Below are 27,605 nucleotides of genomic sequence, written 5' to 3' on the forward strand. Positions count from 1 at the left end.
ATTGAGGGATATCAGTTTGTGACATTCATGTACCACCATATAAATTATTATTTGTTTAAAAAATTCAAGTGTTAGGCCCCATACACACGGGAGGATTTATCCGCGGATACGGTCCAGCGGACCGTTTCCGCGGATAAATCCTCTCGAGGATTTCAGCAGATTTTAATGCGATGGAGTGTACTCACCATCGCATTGAAATCCGCGCCGAAATCCTCTGGCGATGACGTGTCACGCCATTGCCACAATTATGACGCGGCGACGTGCGCGACGCTGTCATATAAGGAATTCCACGCATGCGTCGAATCATTACGACGCATGCGGGGGATCCCTTTGGACGGATGGATCCGGTCAGTCTATACAGACCAGCGGATCCATCCGTTGGGATAGATTCCAGCAGATGGATTTGTTTGGCATGTCAGCAAATATTCGATCTGCTGGAATCCATCCCAGGGGAGAAATATCCGCGGAAACAGATCCGCTGGAGTGTACACACCATAGGATCTATCTGCTGAAACCCATTTGCTGGGATTTTTCAGCGGATGGATTCTATCGTGTGTACGGGGCCTTAAAGCGAATTTCTGAGACACATATTTGTCTTAGTGCCCCTTTATGGTGTTTTTTCACACCCCTTAATCCTTGAATGAAAAAAAATCGAACAGATTCTTCCATCCATGCTATAAAGGAAATTTGTAAATTGTGTATAAAATTCTATGTTGTATGTTTTTCTATGTATTGCACATAGCACTAATGATATTTTAATTACATGTTGCATTCTTTCGAGTCCTGATTATAATTAGTTCTTTGTTACCATAAAAGTACAATTGTAATAATAATATGTATCTGTATAAAAAATGTAATTTGCGCTGAATAAACAGAACAATGATTTGGAAAGATGCTGAGTGTATCTTTTGTGTCTGTTCCCTTCTGCAGTAGCTAATAATTTTTTAACAAACATGTTATGCCTACCTCCTCTGTGCAATTGTTTTTTGAAAGAGCAGCCCGGATCTCCTCTTCTCTGGTCCCTCTTTGCTGCTCCTGACCCCTCCCTCTTGATGAATGCTGCACAGCTTGCTATGGGGGCACCCAAGCCGAGTTACAGCTCCCTGTGTCCATTCAGACACGGAGATGAGGCTTAGCCCCCTCTCTCTCCTGATTGGCTGACTGACTTTGATTTACATTAGTGAGAGCCAGTGGCATTGCTGCTGTGTCTCAGCAAAATCATGAGTGCCGAGACACAGACAGAGATGGGGCTCAAGTAAGTATTAGGGGGTGCTGGGGCAGCTGCTTCCCACATACAGCTTTGTATCTTAATGCATAGAAGGCATTAAGATAAAAAAAAAAACTTCTGACTTTACACCTCCTTTAATTAAAATATCACTTTTAATGCTTATTCACATGAAAGAATTTGACACATTATTATGTCCAAGACCCCATTCACACCTGTGAGTTGCGGGACACACACAGAACCCAAAAAATCACACTAAAATGTGCACCTTGCTTACAATGCCACTAGTTCCTAATGGCATGCAAACTGTCTTGTTGCAAGATAAAATGCACAACATGTATCAAAAAAACACATGCTATTTTTTAGCTGCTCAAACTCTTATATGTGGAGGCAGGGTCTGGTCCCAGTCCTGTGCTCCCTAGGCCATTTTTACTGAGTCACCCTGTATGAACCTCACCTCTTCTGAACACACACTTGTATGTACCGCTGATAATAATAACCTTCTTTATTTTTTAGTCCTCCCTCATATATGTCATGAAAAAAGTGCAAATCAAACACAAACTAATGATAAAAAAAAAATCACAAAAACGATTTTTGTTAAATTTTTCATTCTACTTAACTATTTTTATCAGTGTTATTAAAATAGGTCAAAAATCAGGAAGCCACAGTTGCTGCTCACCTGAATAGCTGCCAAGTCTTGGAGCATTGTTGTCACTGCCATCATAAAAATCCAACGAGTCCCAGTTATGTTCTGTAGCGAAACTGACAACCTGCACCTGTGGGAATAGAGCGAGAGACAGAGCCTTCCTGAAGAAGAGGGCTAGAAAAATGACTTAAAACATGCACACAAACACTCAAACAAACAAGAGTTAGGAAATGTTCCTCTCTATGTCGTAACATGCATATACTTGTTTTTATGTGATGACTGCAATCAAATACAAAGATTAAAGCTTTGATTTGCATATATTTTGCCTTCCCTGGTCCCTCTTTTTTGTAAACATGCTTAAAATGATGACTATATATTTTTGAACAAAATCTTACTGTTTTCATGAAATACCTTTTTAAGATCTAGTATTGCCATCACATGGCCTGTGTGCTTATTCATGCAATGCAGGCAGATTATGGCTGGTAGGAGTAGGAGCACCAGAAAGTTACTGTAAGAACTTCCTAAAAGAATTCTCAGCACTTTGCTTTTGTACTCATCTAAATGGTCCTAATATAAGCAGAAGGCTGGCTCTTGGAAGTTGGTGGGTGCATGCAGTGGTGTAGCATGGGTTGCCAGCACCCAAGGCAAGGGTAGGGGATGATGTCATTGACCATATATGGACATGACTGTATATAGTCAATGACATCACTGGGATCCTGCCCCTTTGCTTACACATCTGGGAATCTCCAGCTAAGTAAGTCAATGGGGCCAGTAACATCACTGTTTGTTAAGGACTCAGCGGTGCCTGCACCTGTCGGGGGCCTTACAACTATTTAAAGCATAACTCCACTTTTGTTGAGAAAACACATCCCCCTGGGTGATCTGTGTACATTGCAAGGATTATAAAAACCTTTGTTGCAGAGTCCTACCTTTTGTTATTCTAAAGAAATCCCTGTGTGTCTGTGCCTCTGGGCACAGTGGGTCTAATGGGAGTGGTTTCATAATTATCAGTCAACTGTGGCAGCTGCAGGGCACTAATGAGACAAGCTACTGGGCCTGCATCCCTTTAGAAATGTTCCTATTGAAAGTATCTCTCCAAAAATGAATTTTTTGTTGCAGGGGATGCCTAAAATCTGACTTGTATCTTAGGCAGACTTCTGGGAAGCTTGGTGAGCCAATCACACAAGCAGGAAATGATGTATCTGGGGAGTGGTCAGTACACATTCTGTGTACAGAACACCTCCAGGTAGCCATATTTCTTTGCATTTATAGAAAATTACAGCGGCTGCAGATTGAAAAAGAGTGGTCGCTTTTAATAACATTCAATTACAATATGACTTATATCGCAATTGTTTTCAGGGGTATCAAAAGCCACATGATAAATCTAGAGATAAAACAGAAATGCTTTTTTAAGCCCAATTGAGCTTTTCCTTTCCTTTTCCTTTCATTCCATCAAAACAAAAAGATGTCCTGCAGTTCATTTTCTTTATTAAGCAGCTAGTGCCTGAGTAGGAAAGCATGTGCCCTGTCCACATACTGCAGAAAATATCCTTTTTCTTGGGGGTAGAAGCAGTGGTCTGTCTGCTGGAGTCCACCATGCACCTGCTGAGTGAGACCTATAGCTCTGCAACCATAGAAGTGCATGCTCAATGCTGATTTAAGAGCCCAAGCTCAGTAGAGGACATATTGGATCTCTGCTTCTACCACTGTTTCTGTAGGGAGCAAGGGTCTTTCTCTACTACATACTGGTAAGGGAAACTACTCAGATTGTTTTTTTAAAATACAAAATAAAGGAAGACTTTTTTACATCTTTTGTATTAATGCACCTGGTATGGTTTTAGCAAATTTAAACTGAGAGTTTATTTAGGATTTAACACTAACAACTGTCCCAAGCCTATAAATGCATACACCAATAGGTGCAACCTAGGACCCTAATACGAAAAGTTTAACTCCAGCATGCCTCTCCTCCTAATTTGTGTAAAACTTTTAATAGGTTTAAAACGTTTGAAGTGTTCAGCTAAGGCCTCAAACTATGGCCCTCCAGTTGTTTAGGAACTACAATTCCCATCATGCCTAGTCCTGTCTATGAATGTCAGAGTTTTTCAATGCCTCATGAGACTTGTAGTTCCGCAACAGCTGGAGGGCCGTAGTTTGAAGATCCCTGAACTTCGGTCTCAAAGCTGGGAGTGTCCGGAATGTATTTAGGACCCTGTATTTGGAAGCCTCTGGCACAAAGATGAGCGAAGCTGTTTATATGCACCTACCTGTGCCTGCTTTTACCTCTGAGGGTCTGGTTTTATTCATCTCCTTAAAATGTATCTAAACCCAAGACCCTACTGTACCTATAGACAAGCAATATTGTCAACTTCAGACAGGAAGTGTGTTAGGACTACAGAACACCTCCCCTCTCCTCTTTTTCATAATATTAGCAGGGTGGTCTGTAATCTTAACACACTGTTTGAAATAACAATGCAGAGTGAACAGGACACAGGGCAGTACTAAATTTCTAGCAGGATCAACAGGCATTTTTGTACATATCAAAACACTTACATGGTATTTTTAGCAGCTCAAATGGGAGTAAACAATGGTGGCCATACACAGATCAAAATGACCATACAATCAATTACTCAATGTGACTAAATAGATTGAATAGATTGAATCGATGTGAATAAAAATCACAAATCAAAGACTCATCCTTTAATTCGTATATTGAGCTCTCAAACAATGTTAACTCTGCCAAATTGATTAGCCAAGGCAGAGTATTGATGATTGTTTCTGATCGAATTATTAAATATTTCTATAGGGTTTATAAAACATTTGTTGTATAAATGTGAGAAACAGTAGAAGCTGACCTAAATTTCACTGTATGTTATCAAATAGATTAAAGTGACACTATGGGTTCACATTTTTATTTTTTATTACATAACAAACATGTCATACCTCCTCTGTGCAGTTTGTTTTGCACAGAGTGACCCCGATCGTCCTCTTCTGGGGTCCCTCGGCAGCTCTTGCAGCTCATCCCCGCAATAGTTAACCCACTCTGGGAAGCTTTCTCCCGAGGAGGTTGCCTTGGGGGTGCGCTCCCGTGTCATAAACTCGGCGTACAAAGCCACTGAGTGTATGAATCGGCCTTGCCCCCCGGCGGCCATGTCACTGGATTTGATTGACAGCAGCTGGAGCCAATGGCTGCGTTGCTATCAATCTATCCAATGAAGAGCCGAGATGCCGTGGGGAGAACGACACAGGAATGTGCCCACGGAAGTTCGGGGCTCAGGTAAGTAAAACGGGGGCTCGGGGGGCTAGACACTGCAAGGTGTTTTTTCACCGTAATGCATAGGAAGCATTAAGGTGAAAAATCAGGAGGCTTTACAACCCCTTTAACTTCCATATAATCAGCTCCATCCAGTGGCCAAAATGAGGTCTAGTTTTCTGAAATGCCTCAGTAAGGAAAAATATTCAATTTTGTCCACTAGATGGAGCTGATGATACAGGGGGTAATATATTTAAAAGCATAAGGATATTTTTTTTTCAGTTTTCAGAAATGTTTATGACATTTATGTAACAAATGTTTTATAAAAAAAAAATGTGTTGAATAATCAATCGTAGTTTAAATTGAATTCAATTATAGGAATCAATAGATCGCTTATACCAGGGGTCTCAAACTAGTGGCCCTCCGGCTGTTGCGAAACTACAAGTCCCATCATGCCGCTTCCTGTGGGAGTAATGCTTGTAACTGTCAGCCTTGTAATGTCTCATATGGGACTTGCAGTTTTGCAAAACAGCTGAAGGGCCACCAGTTTGAGACCCCTGGTTAATACTTATAGCTATAAGAATTTATTCTTGATAAATATTTTTGATGGGGATATGTGCAGAACAATACCAGATGCGCTGCATTGATCAATATTTTTTATTGATAGTGAATCACTTGTTTGTGATTGCTTTTACATGAATTGATTTCAAATCGCTAAAGAAGCATACTTACCTACACTTTAAGTACGTATAGGTTTGGTATGTGCTTGTTTTTACAGCGTATTCTTAATTTGCATTCATGAACATTAGTGTGTTGTCACTGCCCACATGGTGGCACATAAAAAGTAGGTAGTGACAGATATCACTTTACTGACGTTAATAAAGTGTTTTCTTGTCATCACACAAGAGCGAATGTGACATATGTTACAAAATATTTTGTGATCTTACTTGAATGCCTGCTCCCTCCGGCACAGTAATTTTCCATATACAGTTCAAATTGTTGTCATATGGCTCAGGGTAGCCGGAAGACAAAATAGTTCCCCTGCGCTTTGTTAAAGTTCCTCCACAGGGCACTAAAATGGAAAAAAATAGAAAACAAAATAAAATGTATATATAGTTGTATTTGACAGTTATTGCTAGGTCCTGTAATCTGAAAAGAATATAATAGGATCTGACAATGGCTGAACAGCAAGGCTTTAAATTTAAAGAATACAATACAGCTGGGTACTTTTAAAGTGTTGTGATGTGATCTATAAAGAGGCAAGAAGGGTGATTTAACAGCAAAGAATTCCAGGTAAGCACAATGAAACTCTTTCATAAAACTGAAGAACATTAAAGGCCAACTCTATCAAAAACTCATATTTCAGTTGAAGTTTGAATGACAAACTCTTTTTCTTTTATCCCATGAGGACTCCAGTGGTGAGACCTAACCAGGAAATGTCCCAATATCATCCAACTGGCACAGCTAGTGGTGAGCAAATGTCAAACAATCCAAGTTTCTGTCATTTCAGTACAGCAGACGGAGATTTTTGCTTTGTGGAGTGGATAACCCAATGGGCCACAGTAACTATTGTTGGTGTGTCAAATAGATGGCTCATTGGATCCACCAAATAATAGTTCAATATTAGTGTTGAGCAGAATATGCCATATTCGATTTTGCGATATATCTCGAATATATATTCGAATATTCGAGATATATTCGCTAAATTCGAATATTCGTGATATTTTATCGAAATTAAATGATTGCGATTTTTCGCTATTGCGAATGCGAAAATAATTGTGATTTTTTGATAACTGCGGTAGGAGCACTCTGATTGGCTCAGAATATTCGTGATATTTTATCGAAATATCGCAACATGCGAATGCGATATTTATTGCGCAATTTCGACAAATGCTGTAGGAGCACTCTGATTGGCTCAGAATATTCGTGATATTTTACAATACAAAATAATTGCGAATATTCGGCAAATGCGGAAGGAGCACTCTGATTGGCTCAGAATATTCTTAATATTTTACAATACAAAATAATTGCGAATATTCGGCAAATGCGGAAGGAGCACTCTGATTGGCTCAGAATATTCTTGATATTTTACAATACAAAATAATTGCGAATATTCGGCAAATGCGGAAGGAGCACTCTGATTGGCTCAGAATATTCTTGATATTTTACAATACAAAATAATTGCGAATATTCGGCAAATGCAGAAGGAGCACTCTGATTGGCTCAGAATATTCTTGATATTTTACAATAGAAAATAAAAAGTGTTTTGCATTGGTGGTGATTCTTTACTCTATCCATCTGTCACAGCCGTTTGTCAATCAAACACCTTGAAGATTGAACACGTTCATGCAGCATGCTTTGGACTTTTTTTCACTTCACATATCAAAGACATTTTTATGAAAGATTATTTTTCTATTATTGGGACTATATTTCTTTATATATTTGTTTCACTGTGTATTTCACAAGTTATTTGCGCTTGCTTATTTTATCATTTGCCCACATGTCTTGTCACTAGACATATTTTTTATTCTTGTAGAGCGACTCCATTTTCTGTCTTGTATTAAATTATGTTGTATAACATTTTTGAGTTGCTGCTGTATTCTCCCCTTTTTTTAAGGTATGCGCAATTTTTTCCTTCTTACAAAAAAAAATAATATCAAACATACAAATATTCATAACATACACATACACAAAGCCCCCCCCTTTTGCATCAGAGACAATCAGAGTTCTCCTACCACAGATTCGCAATCATTCGCAATCATTTTCGCATTCGCAATAGCGAAAAATCGCAATTTTTTTTTTTTCAATTTGGCAACATAAAAGGATCGCCTCAGCTTAGCTACTCGACCCAGGGTCTCTAATCATACCAGCAATGCTTTTAGACGTCGATAGGATGTGATCTGTTTTAAAAATCAAATTGAAAAAATGCGAATATTCGGAATTGCGAATATTCACCGCGAAATTCGAAATATATCGCGAATACTCGAATATGCCATATTCGACCCGAATATTCGCAATACGAATATTCGTGAGCAACACTATTCAATATGAGGGATTTGAAATAAAACATGCAAAAAGAATCTCAAAAGTAACTTCTTGGACAAAACGTCTTGCAATCTGAGCCAAATGGTACACTAAACGGTTCCCCAATATATGGTACAATAGAGATATAAAGTAGTGTGCTAAGAGAAGGATGGTGCAAGGCCGATACACACTCCACTATTAACCAAATAAACTATACTTTCTGCAACATGTCAGTTTCTTTGATAAGTGACAATTCGCTTTTAAAAGTCGCCAATCTTAGTTTATCTGGCCCAATCTGTCCAGATGTCACAACACTTTCTTAAACTCGATCTCTCCAAACGTGAGCTCATAATGTTCCGCCCCTTCCCCTGACTTCTCAGTGGAGATCAATAGCACAACTATCAGTCCCTCACCACATGCTAGGTTTAATTCTGAACTCTCATTTCGGCCCCGCATTCAATCACTGTCCACATTTTGCCGCCTCAACCTCCGTAACATTTCCAAAATATGCCCCTTTTAACCAACACCACAAAGCTATTAATTCACTCTCTGGTTATCTCTTACCGTGACTATTTTTGCTCCCTCGTTGTTTCCCTTTATTTACATATGCTTGATCCACCTTAAGGTTATCATGAATGCTGCTGCCCAGCCCCTTCACCTTTCCAATTGTTCAATATCTGCTACCCCTCTCTGCCAATCCCTCCATTGGCTTCTGCTCACCCAAAGAATAAAATTCAAAATATTAACAACAACTTACAAAGCCATCCAGCTAAATCTCCAAACTCATATCTAAATACCAACCAAATCATTATTTTTAATCCTCCCAAGACCTTCTGTTCTCTATGTCCCCTGTAACCTCCTCCCAGGCCTGCCTCCAGGACTTCTCCAGTGCTTCTCCCACCCTCTGCAACTCCCAGTGGAAAGATCTAACTGCTTCATTCAGTCTGTGGATCCTGCTGCGGCTTGATAATTCTGCCATCAGTCATCAGTTCACCAGTCATCAGAAGGATATATATGAGGAAGCAAAGCTCTGTCTCTACCAAGATGTCTGCTTCCATACAAGGACACTGTGTACAACAACGAATGGTAAGTCAATAATGGGGAAAATATCAACTTCAGGAAGACTGCTGGCCATGCTAATGGCCAGTCCATTGCCCTCTACTTGCTTTTTTGGGGTTTAAGGCACTCTTCCTACACTTAGCGCTACACTTTATCACATTTTCACTACAGACTCCATCACAACACCCCCCCGTCTATCTAGCACACTTTTTATATATTTTTGGTGTTGGGTATTGTCAAATTGGATTTTAAGTTTTGCATTTTTTATTAATAATAACATTTACTGACAAACTATGTGTAAAATATTCATCACTTGTTTAACATTTGCATTGTTGCACAAGAGATACATATGTATACGCGCCTTTTTCAAGTGATCCTTACTGTATAGACCAGTCATAGGTAGGGGCAGTGACATTTGTTTTTTGTATTGATGTCATTGTGGTCAGGCAACGCACTGGCACCTTTGCTTCTATGTGCTGGGTGTTTAGTGTGCTCCTGCCCCTTTAAGGAGGGCTGGGCTACCTCCAGTCACCTGCCCTTTATCTATCCATCAGCATGCATGTGCTTCCACTGAGGAAACTTTAAATTTTAGAGTTAGGACTGCAATACACAGAGAGCCTTGACTGGGCCTGCAGCTTACACATGCATTTGCAAATGCGTGCAACTAAACCTCTGTTTTTAACACATAGTGTTAGACAGGTGAATTAGGTTGGTTTATGATTGGTCGGTAAGTTTGGGCTTGGATATTCTATGTTGTTTTTGTATATGTGCCTTTTCCAGTGCTCCTTACTGTATAGACCAGTCATAGGTAGGGGCAGTGACATTTGTTTTTTGTATTGTCTATAAGCACCTTTCCTGCATACATACAACCCCAGTTATTAAGTTAGAATTCCATCTGGGTTAATTCATGTTGGATTTTCTGCAATGTTCAGGCACTAAGTCAAAAGAGCCCCATGTCTACACAGCATCATTGCAGCAGTCTGCAAAAGTGTTACTCACAAAGCTAGAATGAATTTAAAATGTAAAAAACATTTTTGCCATGTCTTCAATTGCTCTCTGACATGAGAAACTCGTTACTGTTAAATATTTAAATCTGAAACCATATTGTGAAACTTTTCCTCGATTTGTGCACTTGGCTCCCTGTAAAACAAGATGTTTCCCTGGGCCATTATTTTGAGCCCTTAGCCATCTGTGCAGAGTCACTAAACCAACTCTTCTTAATCGGCAACAGGTAATCTTTGCTCGACGTTAGCGCCACTTTCACCAAGATAATGATACTGTATGCAAAAATAACAGCTGTAATGGAAAGCATTAGAGTTTGGTTAATGTCATGTTTTTTCCCTGATAACATTTCATTATCTACAAATAACGGTAAAGACTTCTAAGCTGTACTCTTGAGATATCTGAGCATTTTAATCAGTTGAATATATTTAGCATATTTTAATTAGTTTATTTCCCGCGTATCTCAGGAGCATTACTACCTCAGGTCTGCAGTGGATTCCGGAGGTAACATTTTATGGGCTTTAATTGCAGAACCGTGGGTATTATGTTTCCTAAAACTTCCTTGACTGGTCAGTTTATGAATTCTGAACTTGTTTGGGTAGTTTGTGCTGTACATACAATATTCTGGCCATTAAAGGATATTTTAACCAAAGAACAAAACTTTATTATATTGCAGTGTAATGGGGTATTAAACTCAAATCCAAAAATGTATTTTATTGCAGCTTACAAATCATAAGACGTGGTGGCTTCATCAGTTTTCTTTTATTGGCTTTTTTCTCCTGTCGCCTGGTGATTTGGCCAGTAACACTCCTCCTGTGTTAGTGATATGTAACTCTGGCTGAAAGAGTACAGGAGGCTCAGCAGACAGCAACATTGTCCATCTTGGGGAAGGGGAGTGTTAAATGTAGGAGCAGATTTAGATCTACTAACAACTTGAAGCCAAACTCCAGATTTTGCATGAACAAATAAAACTGATCATTTTAATCACCCCTATCAGTGTTAAGTGGTTTGCCTCAACCATGTAAATTGATTCATTTTACCGGAGAGCTTGAGCTTGTAAAAAAAAGCCTAAAAAAGGAAACGGAAAAATCCTTAGAAGTCCAAAGTTGTTATTGTTCAACTGGTTACAACAAACAGGGCAAAAGACAGTCAATATGTTTTTAGGGGCCACACAACCCCCTTCATCAGGGCTGAGCAAAATTAAAGAATATTAAATGGATTCAAAAGTACTCCTAAGCAGACTAATCTGCAGGCAGAGAATGTGCCTGCGTGTTATACGCAGGGGGCCGTGCAATGTTTTTTTCCTGAAACTTCCCTCTTAAAGTTAGGGTGCGTGTTATACTCCTGTGCGTGATATGCCGCGTACACACCATCACTTTATGTGATGAAAAAAAATGACGTTTTTAAAAACGTCACTTTAATTGACTGTGTGTGGGGGAAAACGTCGTTTTATGTCTTGTAAAAAACGACCAAAAAAAATTGAAGCATGCTTCAATTTTATGTGTCGTTTTTCAAAAGTGCACTTTTTACTTCACAGAAATTGACCGTGTGTAGCAAAAAACGTCGTTTTGTAAGACGTTTTTTCATCCACGCATGCCCAGAAGCTATTTCAATGGTAAAACGTGGTGGAACGTAACCTCACTTTGCAAGAACATTGTGAGAAAAACGATGGTGTGTAGGCAACTTCGTCTTTGAAAATTGAAGTTTCAAAAACGTCATTTTTTACTTCACAGAAAGTGTCGTTTTTTTTCATCACATAAAGTGATGGTGTGTACGGGGCATTATACGCCGATAAATACAGTACTTTTAAATCCATTTAACATTCTGTAATTTCACCCAGTCCTTTTTAAAGTGGGATTTTGTGTTTCCTAAAACACATTGGCTGTCTTTTGCCATGCATGTTGCAACTAGTTTGTGTTCTGGTGGCACTGCTGACTAGTGTTGAGCAGAATATGCCATATTCGATTTCGCGATATATCTCGAATATATATTCGAATATTCGAGATATATTCGCTAAATTCGAATATTCGTGATATTTTATCGAAATGAAATTATTGCGATTTTTCGCTATTGCGAATGCGAAAATAATTGCGATTTTTTGATAACTGCGGTAGGAGCACTCTGATTGGCTCAGAATATTCGTGATATTTTATCGAAATATCGCAACATGCGAATGCGATATTTATTGCGCAATTTCGAGAAATGCTGGAGGAGCGCTCTGATTGGCTCAGAATATTCGTGATATTTTATCGAAATATCGCAACATGCGAATGCGATATTTATTGCGCAATTTCGACAAATGCTGTAGGAGCACTCTGATTGGCTCAGAATATTCGTGATATTTTACAATACAAAATAATTGCGAATATTCGGCAAATGCGGAAGGAGCACTCTGATTGGCTCAGAATATTCTTGATATTTTACAATACAAAATAATTGCGAATATTCGGCAAATGCAGAAGGAGCACTCTGATTGGCTCAGAATATTCTTGATATTTTACAATACAAAATAATTGCGAATATTCGGCAAATGCAGAAGGAGCACTCTGATTGGCTCAGAATATTCTTGATATTTTACAATAGAAAATAAAAAGTGTTTTGCATTGGTGGTGATTCTTTACTCTATCCATCTGTCACAGCCGTTTGTCAATCAAACACCTTAAAGATTGAACACGTTCATGCTGCATGCTTTGGACTTTTTTTCACTTCACATATCAAAGACATTTTTATGAAAGATTATTTTTCTATTATTGGGACTATATTTCTTTATATATTTGTTTCACTGTGTATTTCACAAGTTATTTGCGCTTGCTTATTTTATAATTTGCCCACATGTCTTGTCACTAGACATATTTTTTATTCTTGTAGAGCGACTCCATTTTCTGTCTTGTATTAATTTATGTTGTATAACATTTTTGAGTTGCTGCTGTATTCTCCCCTTTTTTAAGGTATGCGCAATTTTTTCCTTCTTACAAAAAATAATAATATCAAACATACAAATATTCATAACATACACATACACAAAGCCCCCCCCTTTTGCATCAGAGACAATCAGAGTTCTCCTACCACAGTTATCGAAAATTCGCAATTATTTTCGCATTCGCAATAGCGAAAAATCGCAATATTTTTTTTTTCAATTTGGCAACATAAAAGGATCGCCTCAGCTTAGCTACTCTGCCCAGGGTCTCTAATCATACCAGCAATGCTTTTAGACGTCGATAGGATGTGATCTGTTTTAAAAATCAAATTGAAAAAATGCGAATATTCGGAATTGCGAATATTCACCGCGAAATTCGAAATATAGCGCGATTTCTCGAATATGCTATATTCGAGCCGAATATTCGCAATGCGAATATTCGTGAGCAACACTACTGCTGACAGCCTTTGGATCATATTTTTTATCTATGCCTGACTACTTTAGGATACTGTACTTGTTACTGCAATAAAATAAACACCACCATTGGGACCCTGATGAAGAAGCAGAATTATAAACCCTTTAAGTTCCACATGACTCATTACAAAATTTGATTGTAATGGTGATGATAGAGTTGGGTGAACGGTTTGTCCCGGGCATGAGTTTGGACCAAACATTGGCTGTTCACCCGGTTCGGGGAACACCCACATTTGCAGGGTGTTCAGCGGGTGATTGCCCCGCCAAATGCCCTGCAATGCACTGCATTCTGCGCCCTGATTGGGCAAAGCTTTGCCCAATCAGGGAGCAGTAAAAGCTGGTTGTTAAGAAGCAGGGCCAGGAAGCCAGCTGCAGCATCCTTAATAAACGACGAGTCATCAACTGTCAATGGGCTTTCCCACTGACAGCAAAAAAAAAACATTTGCCGGTCAAACAAAAGTACAAAAAAAAACAGCATGGAGCCCCCCCCCCCAGTCCATACCAGACCCTTTGGCCCCATGTGCTATCACAAACCAAGCATGCACCGGTCTGTGATGTTCCAAGGGTTGGCGATGCCACTAGGTGATATTGCCAGGTGGCCCTTACCTATATAAGAACTGTCAAATGGCAGAGGAGGAATTCAGCGGTTGGCCGTCAATGAGTGCAAAACATTTTTTTTCAGGTGCAGCGGGCGGTGTAATTGATGATGGATTTACATCAAGGGACACTTTTTTGGTGAATGGGTAGGGGTACTATGCACCCCATATGCATTCACATGGGGGGCTCTGGGGACCCCCTTCTTAATAGGGGCTTCCAGATTCTGATAAACCCTCGGCCTGCAGACCCCCACAACCACAGCTCAGGGTTGCAGGGAAGAGAGCCTTGTCCCAATCAACATGGAAACAAGGTGCTTTGGGGTAGGGGATCAAAGCCCCCTACCCCAAATCACCCCCTATGTTGAGGGCTTGTGGCCTGGTGTGGTTCGGAAGGGGGGCGCTCGCTCCCCCCCCTTTCCTGACCTGCTCAGATAAGGGTTTGGCATGGCTTTTGCCTTTTTTAATTTTTGTGTGGGATTCCCCTTCAAATCCATAGCAGACCAGAATCGTAACTGTGATACTTATTAAATGTGACTTGACTAGTTTATATTCTTTAGAAATGTAATTTTTGCTGCAGCATGTTCTATGCATGCTACAAATATGACACTTTACAGGCAGACTAAGGGACCCCCCAGGCACTATATTTAAAGGAATATTTCAATTCTATTGTTGCACTTTAAGCATCAATAAAATCACTGCTCCTGAAAAAACAATTGTTTTAACCACCTGCCGACCTGTCACTGTCATTATACTGAGGCAGGTCGGCACAATTCCACGAATCATCGTAGCTGTACTCTGGTTCATTTAAGTGATATAACGGGGTTCCCGATGCTTGTGACCACGATCTGTCATCTCCTATAGTGGGTCCCCTCCCCCTACAGTTAGAAAACACAGTCAGGGAACACAATTAACACAAAATATTGTGTTTTTTTAAAATTTTAGCTTTTTTTTGTTTATAGGTAAAAAACACAGAGATGATCAAAAACCAACAAAAGAAAGCTCTATTTGTGGGGAAAAAAGGACGTAAATTTTGTCTAGGTACAAAGTCGCACAACCGTGCAATTGTCAGTTAAAGCGACGCAGTACCGCATCGCAAAAATGGCCCGGTCAATGAGCAGCCTTCTAGGGCTGAAGTGGTTAAAAAAACTTGTTTGCATTAATACATGTCCCCCAGGGCAGTACCCGGACCCCCATACCCATTTAATGGCCGTTTCTTGCATATAAGCCTTCAAAATGGGCACTTTTGGTTTTTCCTGTTTGGCTCCCATAGGCTTCAATAGGGCATGCCGTTCAGGTTAGAACTTTTCCCCTGAGTTCTGCTGTGTACAGAATAGGGGGGAGGTGTGTTCGGCCCATCTCTATTGATAACCATAGAACATATGTGGTGTATGGTGGTTTCTATTAATTATGCAAATATGTTAGCCCAACAAACTTTATATGTTGGTGTTTTATGACAAGTTTGTAATAAAGATTATATATATATATATATATATATATATATATATATATATATATATATATATATATATATATATATATATATATATATATATATATATATATATATGTATATATATATACACAGTATCTCACATTTTTTTAAGTATTTTATTATATATTTTCATGTGACAACACTGAATAAATGAGTGCTGCCGTCACTGGGGAGCTACAGTTCATTGAGGGAACCATGAATGCCAACATGTACTGTGACATGCTGAAGCAGAGAGACTGGGCCACCAGGCAGTATTCTAACATGATAACGACCCCAAACATGCCTCCAAGATGTCCACTGCCTTGCTAAATAAGCTGAGGGTAAAGGTGATGGACTGTCCAAGCATGTCTCCAGACCTAAACCCTATTGAGCATCTGTGGGGCATCCTTAAATGGAAGGTGGAGGACCGCAAGGTCTCTAACATCCACCAGCTGTGATGTCGTCATGGAGGAGTGGTAGAGGACTCCAGTGACAACCTGTGAAGCTCTGGTGAACTCCATGCCCAGGAGGGTTAAGGCAGTGCTGGAAAATAGTGGTGGCCACACAAAATATTGAGACTTTGGGCCCAATTCAGACATTTTCACTAATGCCGCGTACACACGATCAGTCAAACCAATGAGAACGGTCTGATGGACCGTTTTCATCGGACCAAACTGATCGTGTGTAGGCCCCATCGGTTATTTATCCATAGGTTAAAAAAAGCAATCCTGTTTTAAATTTAACCGATGGATACCTAACCGATAGAAAAAAAAAACGATCGTTTGTAGGCACGTCCATCGGTTAAAAATCCGCGCATGCTCAGACTAAATTCTGGTAAAACTAGCGTTCGTTATGGAGATAGCACATGCATCACGCTGTAACAGACAGAAAAGCGTGATTCGTCTTTTACTAACACAAGATCAGCAAAAGCAGCCCCAAGGGTGGCGCCATTGGATTTAAACTTCCCCTTTATAGTGCCGTCGTATGTGGTTTACGTGACCACGTTCTGACATGATCGTTTTTTTAACCGATGGTGTGTAGGCACGACTGACCATCAGTCAGCTTCATCGGTTAACCGATGAAAACGGTCCATCAGGCCGTTTTCACCAGATGGACCAATCGTGTGTACAGGGCATTAGGGGTGTACTCACTTTTGTTGCCAGCAGCTTAGACATTATTGGGCTGTGTGTTGAGTTATTTTCAGGGGACAGAAAATGTACACTGTTATACAAGCTGTACACTCACTACTTTACATTGTAGCAAAGTGTAATTTCTTCAGTGTTGTCACATGAAAAGATGTAATAACATTTTTAGAAAAATGTGAGGGGTGTACTCACTTTTGTATATAAATAAATAAATATATATATATATATATATATATATATATATATATATATATATATATATATATATATATATGCATTTTTGATTTTGATGCCTAAAAAATCCCACATGGGGTGTTAATAATTTTTGAATATTTGTTGTGCAAAATTTAGCTGGAACACCTGTATACTAATCTGAATGAAATTTTGTTTGACTATGCCGTTTTCAGCTCTCATATTCTGTCAACCGCAGGAAAAAGTTTCAAAGACTTTCAAATAAATATCTCAGCATACTAAAAATATTTTAGGATATTACAAAATGTATATTCCATTTTTTTTTTTTAGGTTTGCTGCTTATACATATCCAGATTATTATAATGAAACTGGAGCAGTCATCAGACTGACTAAGATGTGCTCATGAAAATAAAGAATAAAAAAAAATCAATGATAGCTCAGATAAATTTAATTATTTCAATAATGAGATAATCAATTTATTTTTTTTATGTAAAACAATTAAACCAGACCAAAAAAAGTAAATACAAATTTCTAAAAACCTGATTTTTTTTAGGAATCAAACATAACAGGAAGTGTAGATGTGTAAATTGTGTCAAAGATCTTCCCTTTATGGCAAGCATTACATTTCTATATTCATTTTCATTATTCCAGTGTATTATAGATCTGTGCTTTCCTGAAAACGTCTTCCTGCATCTAATGTAAATTAATTCCATATCTCTTGAGGTTTGCTTCCCTTTGGCTTCAAAGTCTATCACCTGCCCTGGCATTTCTTTATATCTACTAAGGATAAGCTCAACATTCCTAAAATAATATATACATTTATTTTATCATTAATATACATCACTGGGTCTCTACCTTTTTCATGTTCGGGCTGCTTGGCAACTTTGTAGAAGTTGACTTTCTCCACAAAAGGAAATTCCAAATGATAGAAAAACCAGATACAAACCTACAAAGCTGCAAATGTCCTTATTGAAATATATAATTATACTATTTTGGTTATAACAAAACAGTCACCTTTGAGAATATAAACCCACGAAAAAAAATATTATTCGAGATCTATGCCTAGCACAGTTATTTCACTTCACAGACAGTAAGTGAAGGGAAATCTCCCTAATCGGACTCAGGCAGCAAAAACAAAATGACAGGGCTTATACCCATTCCCTAATCTATCCTTGGATATACATTTCCTACAAAGTCAGGTCAATCTTTGCATCAAACAATCGTGACAAACATGTCTTGTTCCCAACAATTCAGATGTTCCCTAATTATAAAGCAAATCTTATAATATTGTTCTTATGTTTTAAGCTGAATTCCAGGCAAAAACATAATTAAATGAAGTTTCATATGAATTTTAAAATGTATTTTTTTTTTTTACATATAGGTTTTATAAGTATATAACATACTGTATATTAGCTTCCTGTCAACCCCTGCACAAATGTTTATTAAGTAGTAGCACTACTGCAAGGGCATTTTTTTTCTGATGCCCCAAATGGGGCTTTAAAAGTAAGTTAGATTTAGAACTTCTGTCAAGATTTTATGACTGTGTTCACAAATGATATTTCCCCTCACTTCTTATCAGGAAAGAAATTGTCACAGAAAAAAAGAGAGATTTTAAAACCTATTAGAATTCAGGAAGTAAGTCCCATTCATACTTGTGAATGGGGCTGTATGCTATTACCCACAGGATACCTGCAGGAGACTTAGGGAACTATACACATAGGCAGAGATAGGAAGCCCCTTTAAAGCAACAGGAACCTGATTACGCCAGCTGCTAATTTGTATGTTCTTGCTCATGCAGCAATTTCCTGTATATAATTGGCCCTGGACACAGACTGCCTGCGTCCGGGGCTGATCATCCGCATGTAATTGCTGCATGAGTGAGAACATGCAAATGCCCATGACTAGCTGCAGGCACTGTCAGGCTACCATTGCTTTAAAGGGGGCTTCCTGTCTGCACCTACCTGTATGGATTTCCATGAAGTCTCCTGTGGGTAAACGCAAACAGCACCATTCATAAGGGAAAGAGAAATTACCGCTCCAGGTGGGTCTGCTGGACAATCAGTGGCTGCTCAGGAGGCCAGGAGTGCCGGCAATGCACAAGGCAAAATTTAAAAGTTGAAAGGATGGATGGATGCACCTTAGGTTGTCTTTATTTAAAAAATATTTTGGATGGAGAATGCACTACAAATAACAGCAATGGGTGGAATACAGCATAGATAGAAAAAAAATGATAGGAGTCCAAACCATTTATTAAGTTGGCCATATACTAATCAAAACCATCTTGACAGAAGTCAATGGTTCAATTAAATTCTGTCCAAGGGAAGGGACATGTTTTCCAATCAGCTGTAGCTGCTGGTCAGTTGTTGCCTTATATGTTTATGTGAAATCTCCATTAACAGCTGTAAATAATATTGCAATTAGAAAAATATTTCAGTTAGAAGGAAATATATTTAAAGTATTGAGTGCTGCGTTAGTTTTACGTTAATTAGCTCAACTTAAAAAGGTGGCCTTTTGTTTTTCCTGATTACATCTCACATGGGCAGTAAACAAAAGCCAAACAGGATGTGCCCAATATACATTTACTAGGTACAGTGACCAATTAGGGAAAATCATATTACCCACAGTACAGATAGGATGTGGGATACATAATGCTTTGTGAGCAAGCTAAGGCCCTCTTTCTTTGGTGTGGGAACAGACAGCAGTCTCCATGGGCTGAACTGAAGTTAACAGGTAATCTAACTCTATACGTGTATCTTATATTGTATTGTAAATATGGGCATTGTGGGTCATTTGTAAATACCATGTATGCCAGGGGACCTACACTGTACATTGTTTTGTAAATACTGTCTGGTCTGTAATTTATAAATATTATGTAACCCTATCAATAAATGTCTATTGCGGATGGAACTACCTTTTTGGTGTAAGATCTCTCAGATCTAGATATGTGTATGTATATGTCCATACTACTACAATGATTGAGATGTATGCACATAATCACATAACTAGTTAACACAGTGTATTATACAATGTCCTGATGGAGGCCATTCCTCCATCCACCTTATTTGTGGGTATAGCCAGCCTTACGCCTATTGCAACAAGTTTTGACTTTACATACAACTTAGGGCACTCTCTGCACAAGCCCCTCTAAGCACCTGCATCAACATTCTTCTATCAATTTATACTGTTAAAGATAAGTACATAACTTGCTAAACATATCTTGACTGGGGACACTCTCCATGTGCCCTCCCCCACCTGTAACTCTATGGGCCTGATAAACTATAATTGGTGGATGTGGAGGAAATACATCTGTTGGGTGAAATACTGATACAATTATTTTCTGAACTACTACTTATTTGGTGAAGATCATGCAACTTTCATACGACATGTCCCACTTTGGGATTTTGTAACCTTTGGGACACAAGTTGCATTTTACTTTTCAAACGCTTCAACTTCACCAATTATTTGGTCCATAAATCAGTTTTCCATGCAGCAACTCTTGGTTCACCATCAATAATTTATCAGGCATTATGGGCCAAATCCACAAAAGGGATACGACGGCGTAATTGCTGTAACGCCGTCGTATCCCTGTTCCTAACTATGGAACTGATCCACAGAATCAGTTTTCCATAGTTAGGCAGAAGATCCGGCATGTGTAAGGGACTTACACTGCCGGATCTTAGGATGCAGTACCGCATCCGCCGCTGGGGGCATTTCGTGTCGAAATGCCGCCTCGGGTATGCAAATTAGCACTTACGGAGATCCACAAAGCTTTTCAGCTTCGTTTTTTCTCCGTAAGTTTTAGTTTGCATACGCAAAATTAGGGCTGCTTTTACATGGTGTAAAGTTAGTACACTATGTAAAAGCAGACCTTTCTGTCCAGCGACGCAATTTTTTTTAAATTTAAATTTTTTTTTTTCCGCCGTATCTTTTTTTTTCCCTGACGCAACTTTATTGACCCGTCGCAATCCACAAAGCTCGGCATAACGTAATTTCGCGCTATGCACGTCGGGAAAATGACATCACGAGCATGCGCAGTACGGCCGGCGCGGGAGCGCGCCTAATTTAAATGGAAATCGCCCCCATTTGAATAGGAACGCCTTGCGACAGCGGAATTTAAGTTACACAGCCCAAAATTTCTAGGTAAGTGCTTTGTGGATCGGGCACTTAGGTAGAAATTTTAAGGCAGTGTAACTTAAATGGAAAAAATTAAGTTAGGCACAATCTTTGTGGATTTGGCCCTATGTGTGTAGCTCAACTTCTTCTCCTTTATTAGCCCAATCCCATTACAAACTGATTTTAGCCTTTTGCTGGTGTATGGCAACGCAGTATGAAGACAAAATCCCATTATTTTTTTTTTTCCCATAAAAGATTTTTATTTATGCAAAACATATCATGAGATACATGACAAGGTAATTATTACAAGACAGAAAAACATGAAGACTGCATAATACAAAACACCACAGAAAGGCATCAATCAACGTGTTTAAACCATGAATGAGGCATAGAAAGTTAAATAAGCAGAAGAGGGCGGAGGATCTTAATTCTCTGTTTTCCCCTCCCCCCGCACCCCTCCCCGCCAAGCGCAGGAAGGGGAGGTGATGTAGGGCCTCATTCTCGGTCAAAATTTAAAGGGTGTCATATCATGTAAGTAATGGGGGCAAGTGTCTACATAGAGAAGAAGGAAAGGACAGAAAGGAAAGAGAGGGAGGGATGGGGGAGGGAGGGGGGAGAAGAGAAGTGAAAGGGGGTAAATAAAGCCAAAGCAAAAGCGCAGAGGGGAAAGAACAGGGAGAGAGGGAATGAGGGAGTGGGTCCACGCCTGCCCTCCCCCCCACACCGTCGGGAGGAAGGAACTCCCTCAACTCCGTCGGCTCATGAAACATATTGTCGGTAGCGATCGGTGGTAACAAAATGGTTCCAGCAAGCCCAAGTAAAGGAGAATTTCTGCACTCTATCCTGGGAGATGTGAATCAGCTCCTCCATTTCTTTTATCAGAGAGATCCGGGCCAGCCATTCTCTTATTGTCGGTTCATCGGTAGAGCGCCAATGTCTGGGAATGCAAACTCTGGCAGCATTGACCATGTGCATGGCCAGGGACTTGAAATAATCTTTTTTGGGAATCGATGAATGATGCAGAAGGAATTGAGAAGGAGTGTAATCCAGGGTGTAGGTGGTGACATGTGAGATAAGGTCGTGGACCTCCCTCCAGAAAGGCTGGAGGGCGCCACAATCCCACCACACATGGAGCATAGTCCCCACTCCCTTACCACATCTCCAGCAAGTGTCGGGGATATTTGGGGAAAATTTATGAAGGCGCGACGGGGTTCTGTACCATTTGGTAAGCACTTTGTAACCGTTCTCTTGAACAGCCACATTCGCAGAGCCCTTATGGGCGAATTCATAAATAGTGTGCCAGTCCTCAGCTGACAGGGAGGCCTGAAGGTCCTTGTTCCATGCGAGCTGTGGTGGGGATGGTGTTTGCGGCTGGCCTTCCATTAAGATGGTATACAAAAGAGAGATCAGGTGCCTTTGCGGCTTTTTGCGATGGCACAGAGACTCGAAGGGCGTGAGTTGTCGCGTCCAGAGCGATTGGTCCGCCACGGACGCGAGAAAATGTCGAATCTGTCTGTAGGTCCAGAATGAAAATGAGGATGTCTTAGAGCTGGCTTTCAAGGCTTCAAATGACAGGGGTCTCCCAGCAGAGAAAAATTGAAGGGCCAGTATGTCCTCAAAGGGCCATTCCTGACTCAAAAAATCCACCGACACGCCAGGTGGGAAATCTAGATTCCCCCGCAGGGACGTCAGAGGGTTCGGTTGGGAGGACGGGGGACCTAACGTTGAAGCTTTCTTGAAGACTAGAAGTGAAGGGTAAATGAATGGATGAGTCTGTGAGGATTGAGGCCAATTCCTGGGAGGTAGCCATGGGAGTAGGTGTAGGGGGCTTGGAGAGAAGCTTCTCTCCAGGAGGACCCATAGCTTCCTTGAGGCGTGGATATTCCAGTCAGCTATCCTCGTGAGATGGCATGCACTATGGTACTTCTGAAGATCTGGGAGGCCAATGCCCCCTCTGGATTTAGGTAAAGTGAGTCTGGAGTACTTTATTCGTGGCTGGGACCCCCTCCAGAGGAAGGTTGAGCATGCCTTTCTATATGATGTGAAAAATCCCGAAGGCAAGGAGATGGGAATGGACTGTAGCAGGTAGAGTAAGCGTGGCAGAATTATCATTTTAATCAGGGCCGAACGACCGAACCAAGAGACATTCAAACCCATCCAATCTCTAAGACATGATTGAGCTTTAAGAAGGGCTGGGTGAAAATTCTTCGTGTACAGGTCCGCCAGGTTGAGGGGTATTTGAATACCAAGATAAGTGAGGGAGTCCTGAGTCCATCTAAAGGGGAAAAATTCCTGACAGTGTGACACTTCCATGGAGGGAAGGGAGACGTTAAGCGCTTGGGACTTCGTATGGTTAATTTTTAGATTTGAGAGGGAGCCGAAATGATCTAGGTCTTTGAGGAGATTGGGAAGGGAGATCCTGGGGGAGCGCAAGGACAGAAGAACATCGTCTGCAAAGGCAGCCACCTTGAACTCCCTCCCCCCCACATTGATCCCCAAAATATCTGGGTTGTCTCTCAGCCTATTGAGAAGGGGCTCCAGTGTAAGAATGTATATCAAAGGCGACAGGGGGCAGCCCTGTCGCGTCCCGTTGCTAATGGGAAAGACGTTCGACAGGTGGCCATTGACTTTAACCGCGGCCGAAGGACTCGCATACAGGGCCAATACATGCGACACCAAGCGGGGCCCCAGGCCCAAAGCTACTAGCACCTCCTGCATGTAGTCCCAGGCCACTCTGTCGAACGCCTTTTCAGCATCGAGAGACAGAAAAAATCCTTGGGTCCTTGAAGACGTGAGCCAATGGTGTAAATTCAGAGTACGGATGGTGTTGTCCCTGGCCTCCCGTCCAGGGACAAAACCCACCTGATCTAATGAGATAATACCCGGGATAAGTGGCGCCACCCTATTCGCAAGGATTTTCGCGTATATTTTTATGTCCACATTTAGGAGCGAAATCGGACGGTAGCTGGCCACTGCAGAAGGGTCCTTACCCTCCTTTGGGATCACTGTTATGTGGGCTGTCAGCATGCTGCCGGGCTTAATCTGAGGGTCGGACAGGGCATTAAATAAGTTCAGGAGCTTGGAGGTGAGTACCCCGCCAAAAGACTTGTAGTACTGCAGGGAGAAGCCGTCTGGGCCCGGGGCCTTCCCGGGCTTCATTTGTTTCACAGCCATCTCCACTTCCGCGGCTGTCATGGGGCTTTCCAGGGCGAGCGACTCTTGTGGGGAAATTGGTTTGGGACCATATCGAGAAAGAAAGTCCTTAATCTGCGATCTCCGCGAAGAGATCTTGGACTGAGAGCGAGCTTGGGGATTGAGATTATACAGCTTAAAGTAAAAATCTTCGAATTCCTTAGCAATGTCTCCGTTCTTAACTAGCCGGGTACCACCTCGGCCTTGAATGTGGTGAATCGTGGAGGTAGGCTTAGAGTTTTGTACCGAGCGCGCCAAAAGGCGTCCACTCTTGTTGCCCTGTTCGTAGAAGATCCTCTGCCCGAGAATATAACGCCTCTTAGCGCGTTTGCCCAGCTCCTCCATAAGAGAAGTCCTAGCTTGTGTCAAGTCTTTTAGGGTGGCCTGGGCATGGGACTTCTTGTGTGATGCTTCGAGCGACTTAATCGTCGCCATAAGGGAGTTTATGTGTTCCTGGCGTTGTTTCTTGGCTTTCGTAGCCAGGGCTATCAGCTCCCCCCGAATGACGCATTTGTGCGCCTCCCAAAGGGAAACCGGGGAGACCTCCGGGCTAGAATTCTCCGTGAAGTACTGTTGGATGCGCGTGCGGATTTGGTCAGTAATAGATAGATCCTTAAGCAAGGAAGAATTCAGACGCCAAGTCTTAGTTCTAGAGGACGTTTCAGGAAAAGTTAAGGTAACACTAATCGGGTGGTGGTCCGATAAAAACATCGGTTCGATTGTGGAATTCTGGAGGTAAGTCAGGTCCGATTGGGAGAGGAAAAAGTAATCAATCCTAGAGTACTTTTGGTGGGGGGCCGAAAAAAAGGTATAGTCCCTATCAGAGGGATACAGCATGCGCCAGACATCATGCAGGGACAGATTCTGTAGGCGTAGGTTGATTTGCCTCAATGATTTATAAGTCAAGGTGGAAGTACTGGTGGAGGAATCCAGCAGGGGGTTCAGGGGGACATTAAAGTCCCCCCCTAGAAGCAAGAGACCCGACTTGAATGACGCTAAAAGGTCGCATGTAGTCTTGAAAAAGGCCACCTGGTGGTCATTGGGACAATAAATATTGGCCAGCGTGATAGGTTTAGATTCATAAGACCCCTTAAGGAAAATGTACCTACCCTCCGGGTCGATAAGGGAATCATCCAGAGTGAAATTCGCATGCTTGGACACCAGGATGGAGACCCCCTTCGTTTTGGAGCTAGGGTTAGTAGCGTGAAACGCGGTCCGATAGATATGATTAGCGAGTTTGGGAATGGCGTCCGAACGGAAGTGAGTCTCCTGTAAAAGAAGAAAATGGGCTCCATATTTGGAGAGCGAAGATAAAACCTGAGACCTCTTTTCTGGTAAGTTGAGGCCTTTAACATTAAGAGATACACATTTCAAGGATATGGGTGTCATAGTTAATGGTCAATGCTGCAGGGTCTGGTATCAGGGGGATGAGGTTGAGAACGATAGGCCTGAGGGTCAAGGAGCTAGAAGGGGGAGAGACGGCGGGGATAACCCCAGGGAGGACAGGCGCGGACCCAGTCGAAGGCACAGGAAGAGGGGAGATCAAGAAGAGAGGGGAGGTAGGGAAGAAGAAAAAAAAGGCTAGGGGAAGGGGGAGGAGGAGGGGCGATGGGAATAGAGGGGTCGAGGTAGGGAGGAGAAGGGAAAGGAAAGGATCGAAACAGGAAGAGTAGAGGGAAGTTCGAGACAGAGAAAATATGAACCAGAGGTGATATTAGGCCTGCTAAATCACCTAAAAAGGGGGAAGGTCTGGAGGGTCAGCAAGAATCCCAGTGGGATAGCTGTGTGAGAGCGAAATCAGGGACAGAAACCTCGAAGGGAAAGCGGTCCAGGGATAGAAAGTAGGACGTATGATAAATAAAAAAAGGGTGTTGAGGGGAACCCATGAATTGTATAAAGATGAGGTGCAGGACAGCCCTATATAGTATGCGGAGCACAAGGGCTAAGGTGAGTGGTAGGTGGTGTACAAAACCGTGGTCTCATCAGGGAGAGAGGGAGAACAGTGCATATATATTAAACAAGTGCAAATAAGTCTACACGGTATTAGCATAGATACAACAAGTATCGCCACATATCTATAACACAGCGCCCTTATGGGCGTAAAGTTACTAAGGGACAGAAAAAGATTAACATAATAACATGCAACAAGCCCGTGTGGTTAAAAAGGTATAAAATAGATGTCTGGAGGACCACAAAATACAATACAATTAAAGCTCACCCCCCTCCCTCCCACCCCCCCCGGCCACCCCCCACCCCCGCAGATAGCGAAGGGAGAATCTCAGACTCCAAGGGGAGGACGTAGGGAGCATTTGGTCTAGCGCCAGGTCAGTGGGATCGGGATAGCCATCCCCCTCAGAGAATTAGCTAATGTGAGCCAGCTGAGAGTATCTCTAACAGGGGGTAAGTGAAGAGAGGATGGGGGCCGGGGGCCAAAAAGGGGGGAGGGGAAGGGAGGAGAGGAGAGGAGAGGGAAGGGGGGGGAGGAGGGGAGGAGAGGAAGGGGAGGGAGGCGAAGGAGGGGGAGGGAGGGATGAAGGAGGGGGAGGGGGGTGGGGGAGGGTAAGGATAACAAGGGGGAGGGAAGGGAAAGGGGAGGGCGGGGGTGAGACGGGGCGGGACGGGGGGAGATAAGGGCGGGGACCCGTGCAGAAACGTGTATAGTACAGCGGACAAAAGCAGGTCACAAAACTTCAGCAGTACCCCTTGGTTACCCTTGTGGAGACGTGGGAGCTGAGGAGGGGCCCAGAAGACCATCAGACATGCTCTTGAGGAGGACGTATCAGACCTGTAGGTTTCAGAGGCATTGCATCGAAAGGTTCTAGTCCTGATGGAAGTCCAAGTATGCAAGGAAGTCTCACAGCACATGCACGGGGCAAGGGGGATTAGAGACAAAAGAGAAAAAAAAAATAAATAAAAATAACACCAAAAGAAAAAAAAAAGGGGGCTAAAGTGCATGATCCTGACATCTCACATGCACCAGCAACATCGAGTGGAAGTCAGTGTCAGCTATTCCGCGCACAGAGGCACAGCTGGTCAGTAGCTGCAGAACGCCAAAGGGGCACTCGAGTCATGCAGAGCTTGCACACACACGGGGGGTTGAAACTTGAGTCCCAAAGAGAACAGGAGTGGCGACACATAACAAGGGATCGTAACGATCTGTGCATCAGGCCTCGATCCGGTCTCTACCTCTTGGTGGCGTCGAGGGGGAGCCCGGGTTGTGTTGGTAGAGATCGCGTCTAGAAGCATGATTACCGGGGGAGGACGGACCTGCCCTGTTCCTGCGGGATCTGTGACGCTGA

General features: G+C 41.7%; 1 protein-coding gene across 1 annotated transcript in view; it reads right to left on the reverse strand.

The window, feature by feature from the left end:
* Positions 1-27,605, reverse strand: part of LOC120941318 (CUB and sushi domain-containing protein 3-like) — a 142,172-nt gene that overhangs the window by 72,587 nt on the left and 41,980 nt on the right. Inside the window, exons 3-5 of the mRNA XM_040354644.1 lie at positions 24,105-24,918; positions 6,069-6,193; positions 1,905-2,001 (exon numbers count right to left, since the gene is read on the reverse strand). Coding sequence (XP_040210578.1) covers positions 1,905-2,001; positions 6,069-6,193; positions 24,105-24,918 — 1,036 coding nt within the window. The remainder of the gene's footprint in view (positions 1-1,904; positions 2,002-6,068; positions 6,194-24,104; positions 24,919-27,605) is intronic.

Source organism: Rana temporaria, chromosome 5 (genome assembly GCF_905171775.1).
Source record: "Rana temporaria chromosome 5, aRanTem1.1, whole genome shotgun sequence".
Taxonomy (NCBI): domain Eukaryota; kingdom Metazoa; phylum Chordata; class Amphibia; order Anura; family Ranidae; genus Rana; species Rana temporaria.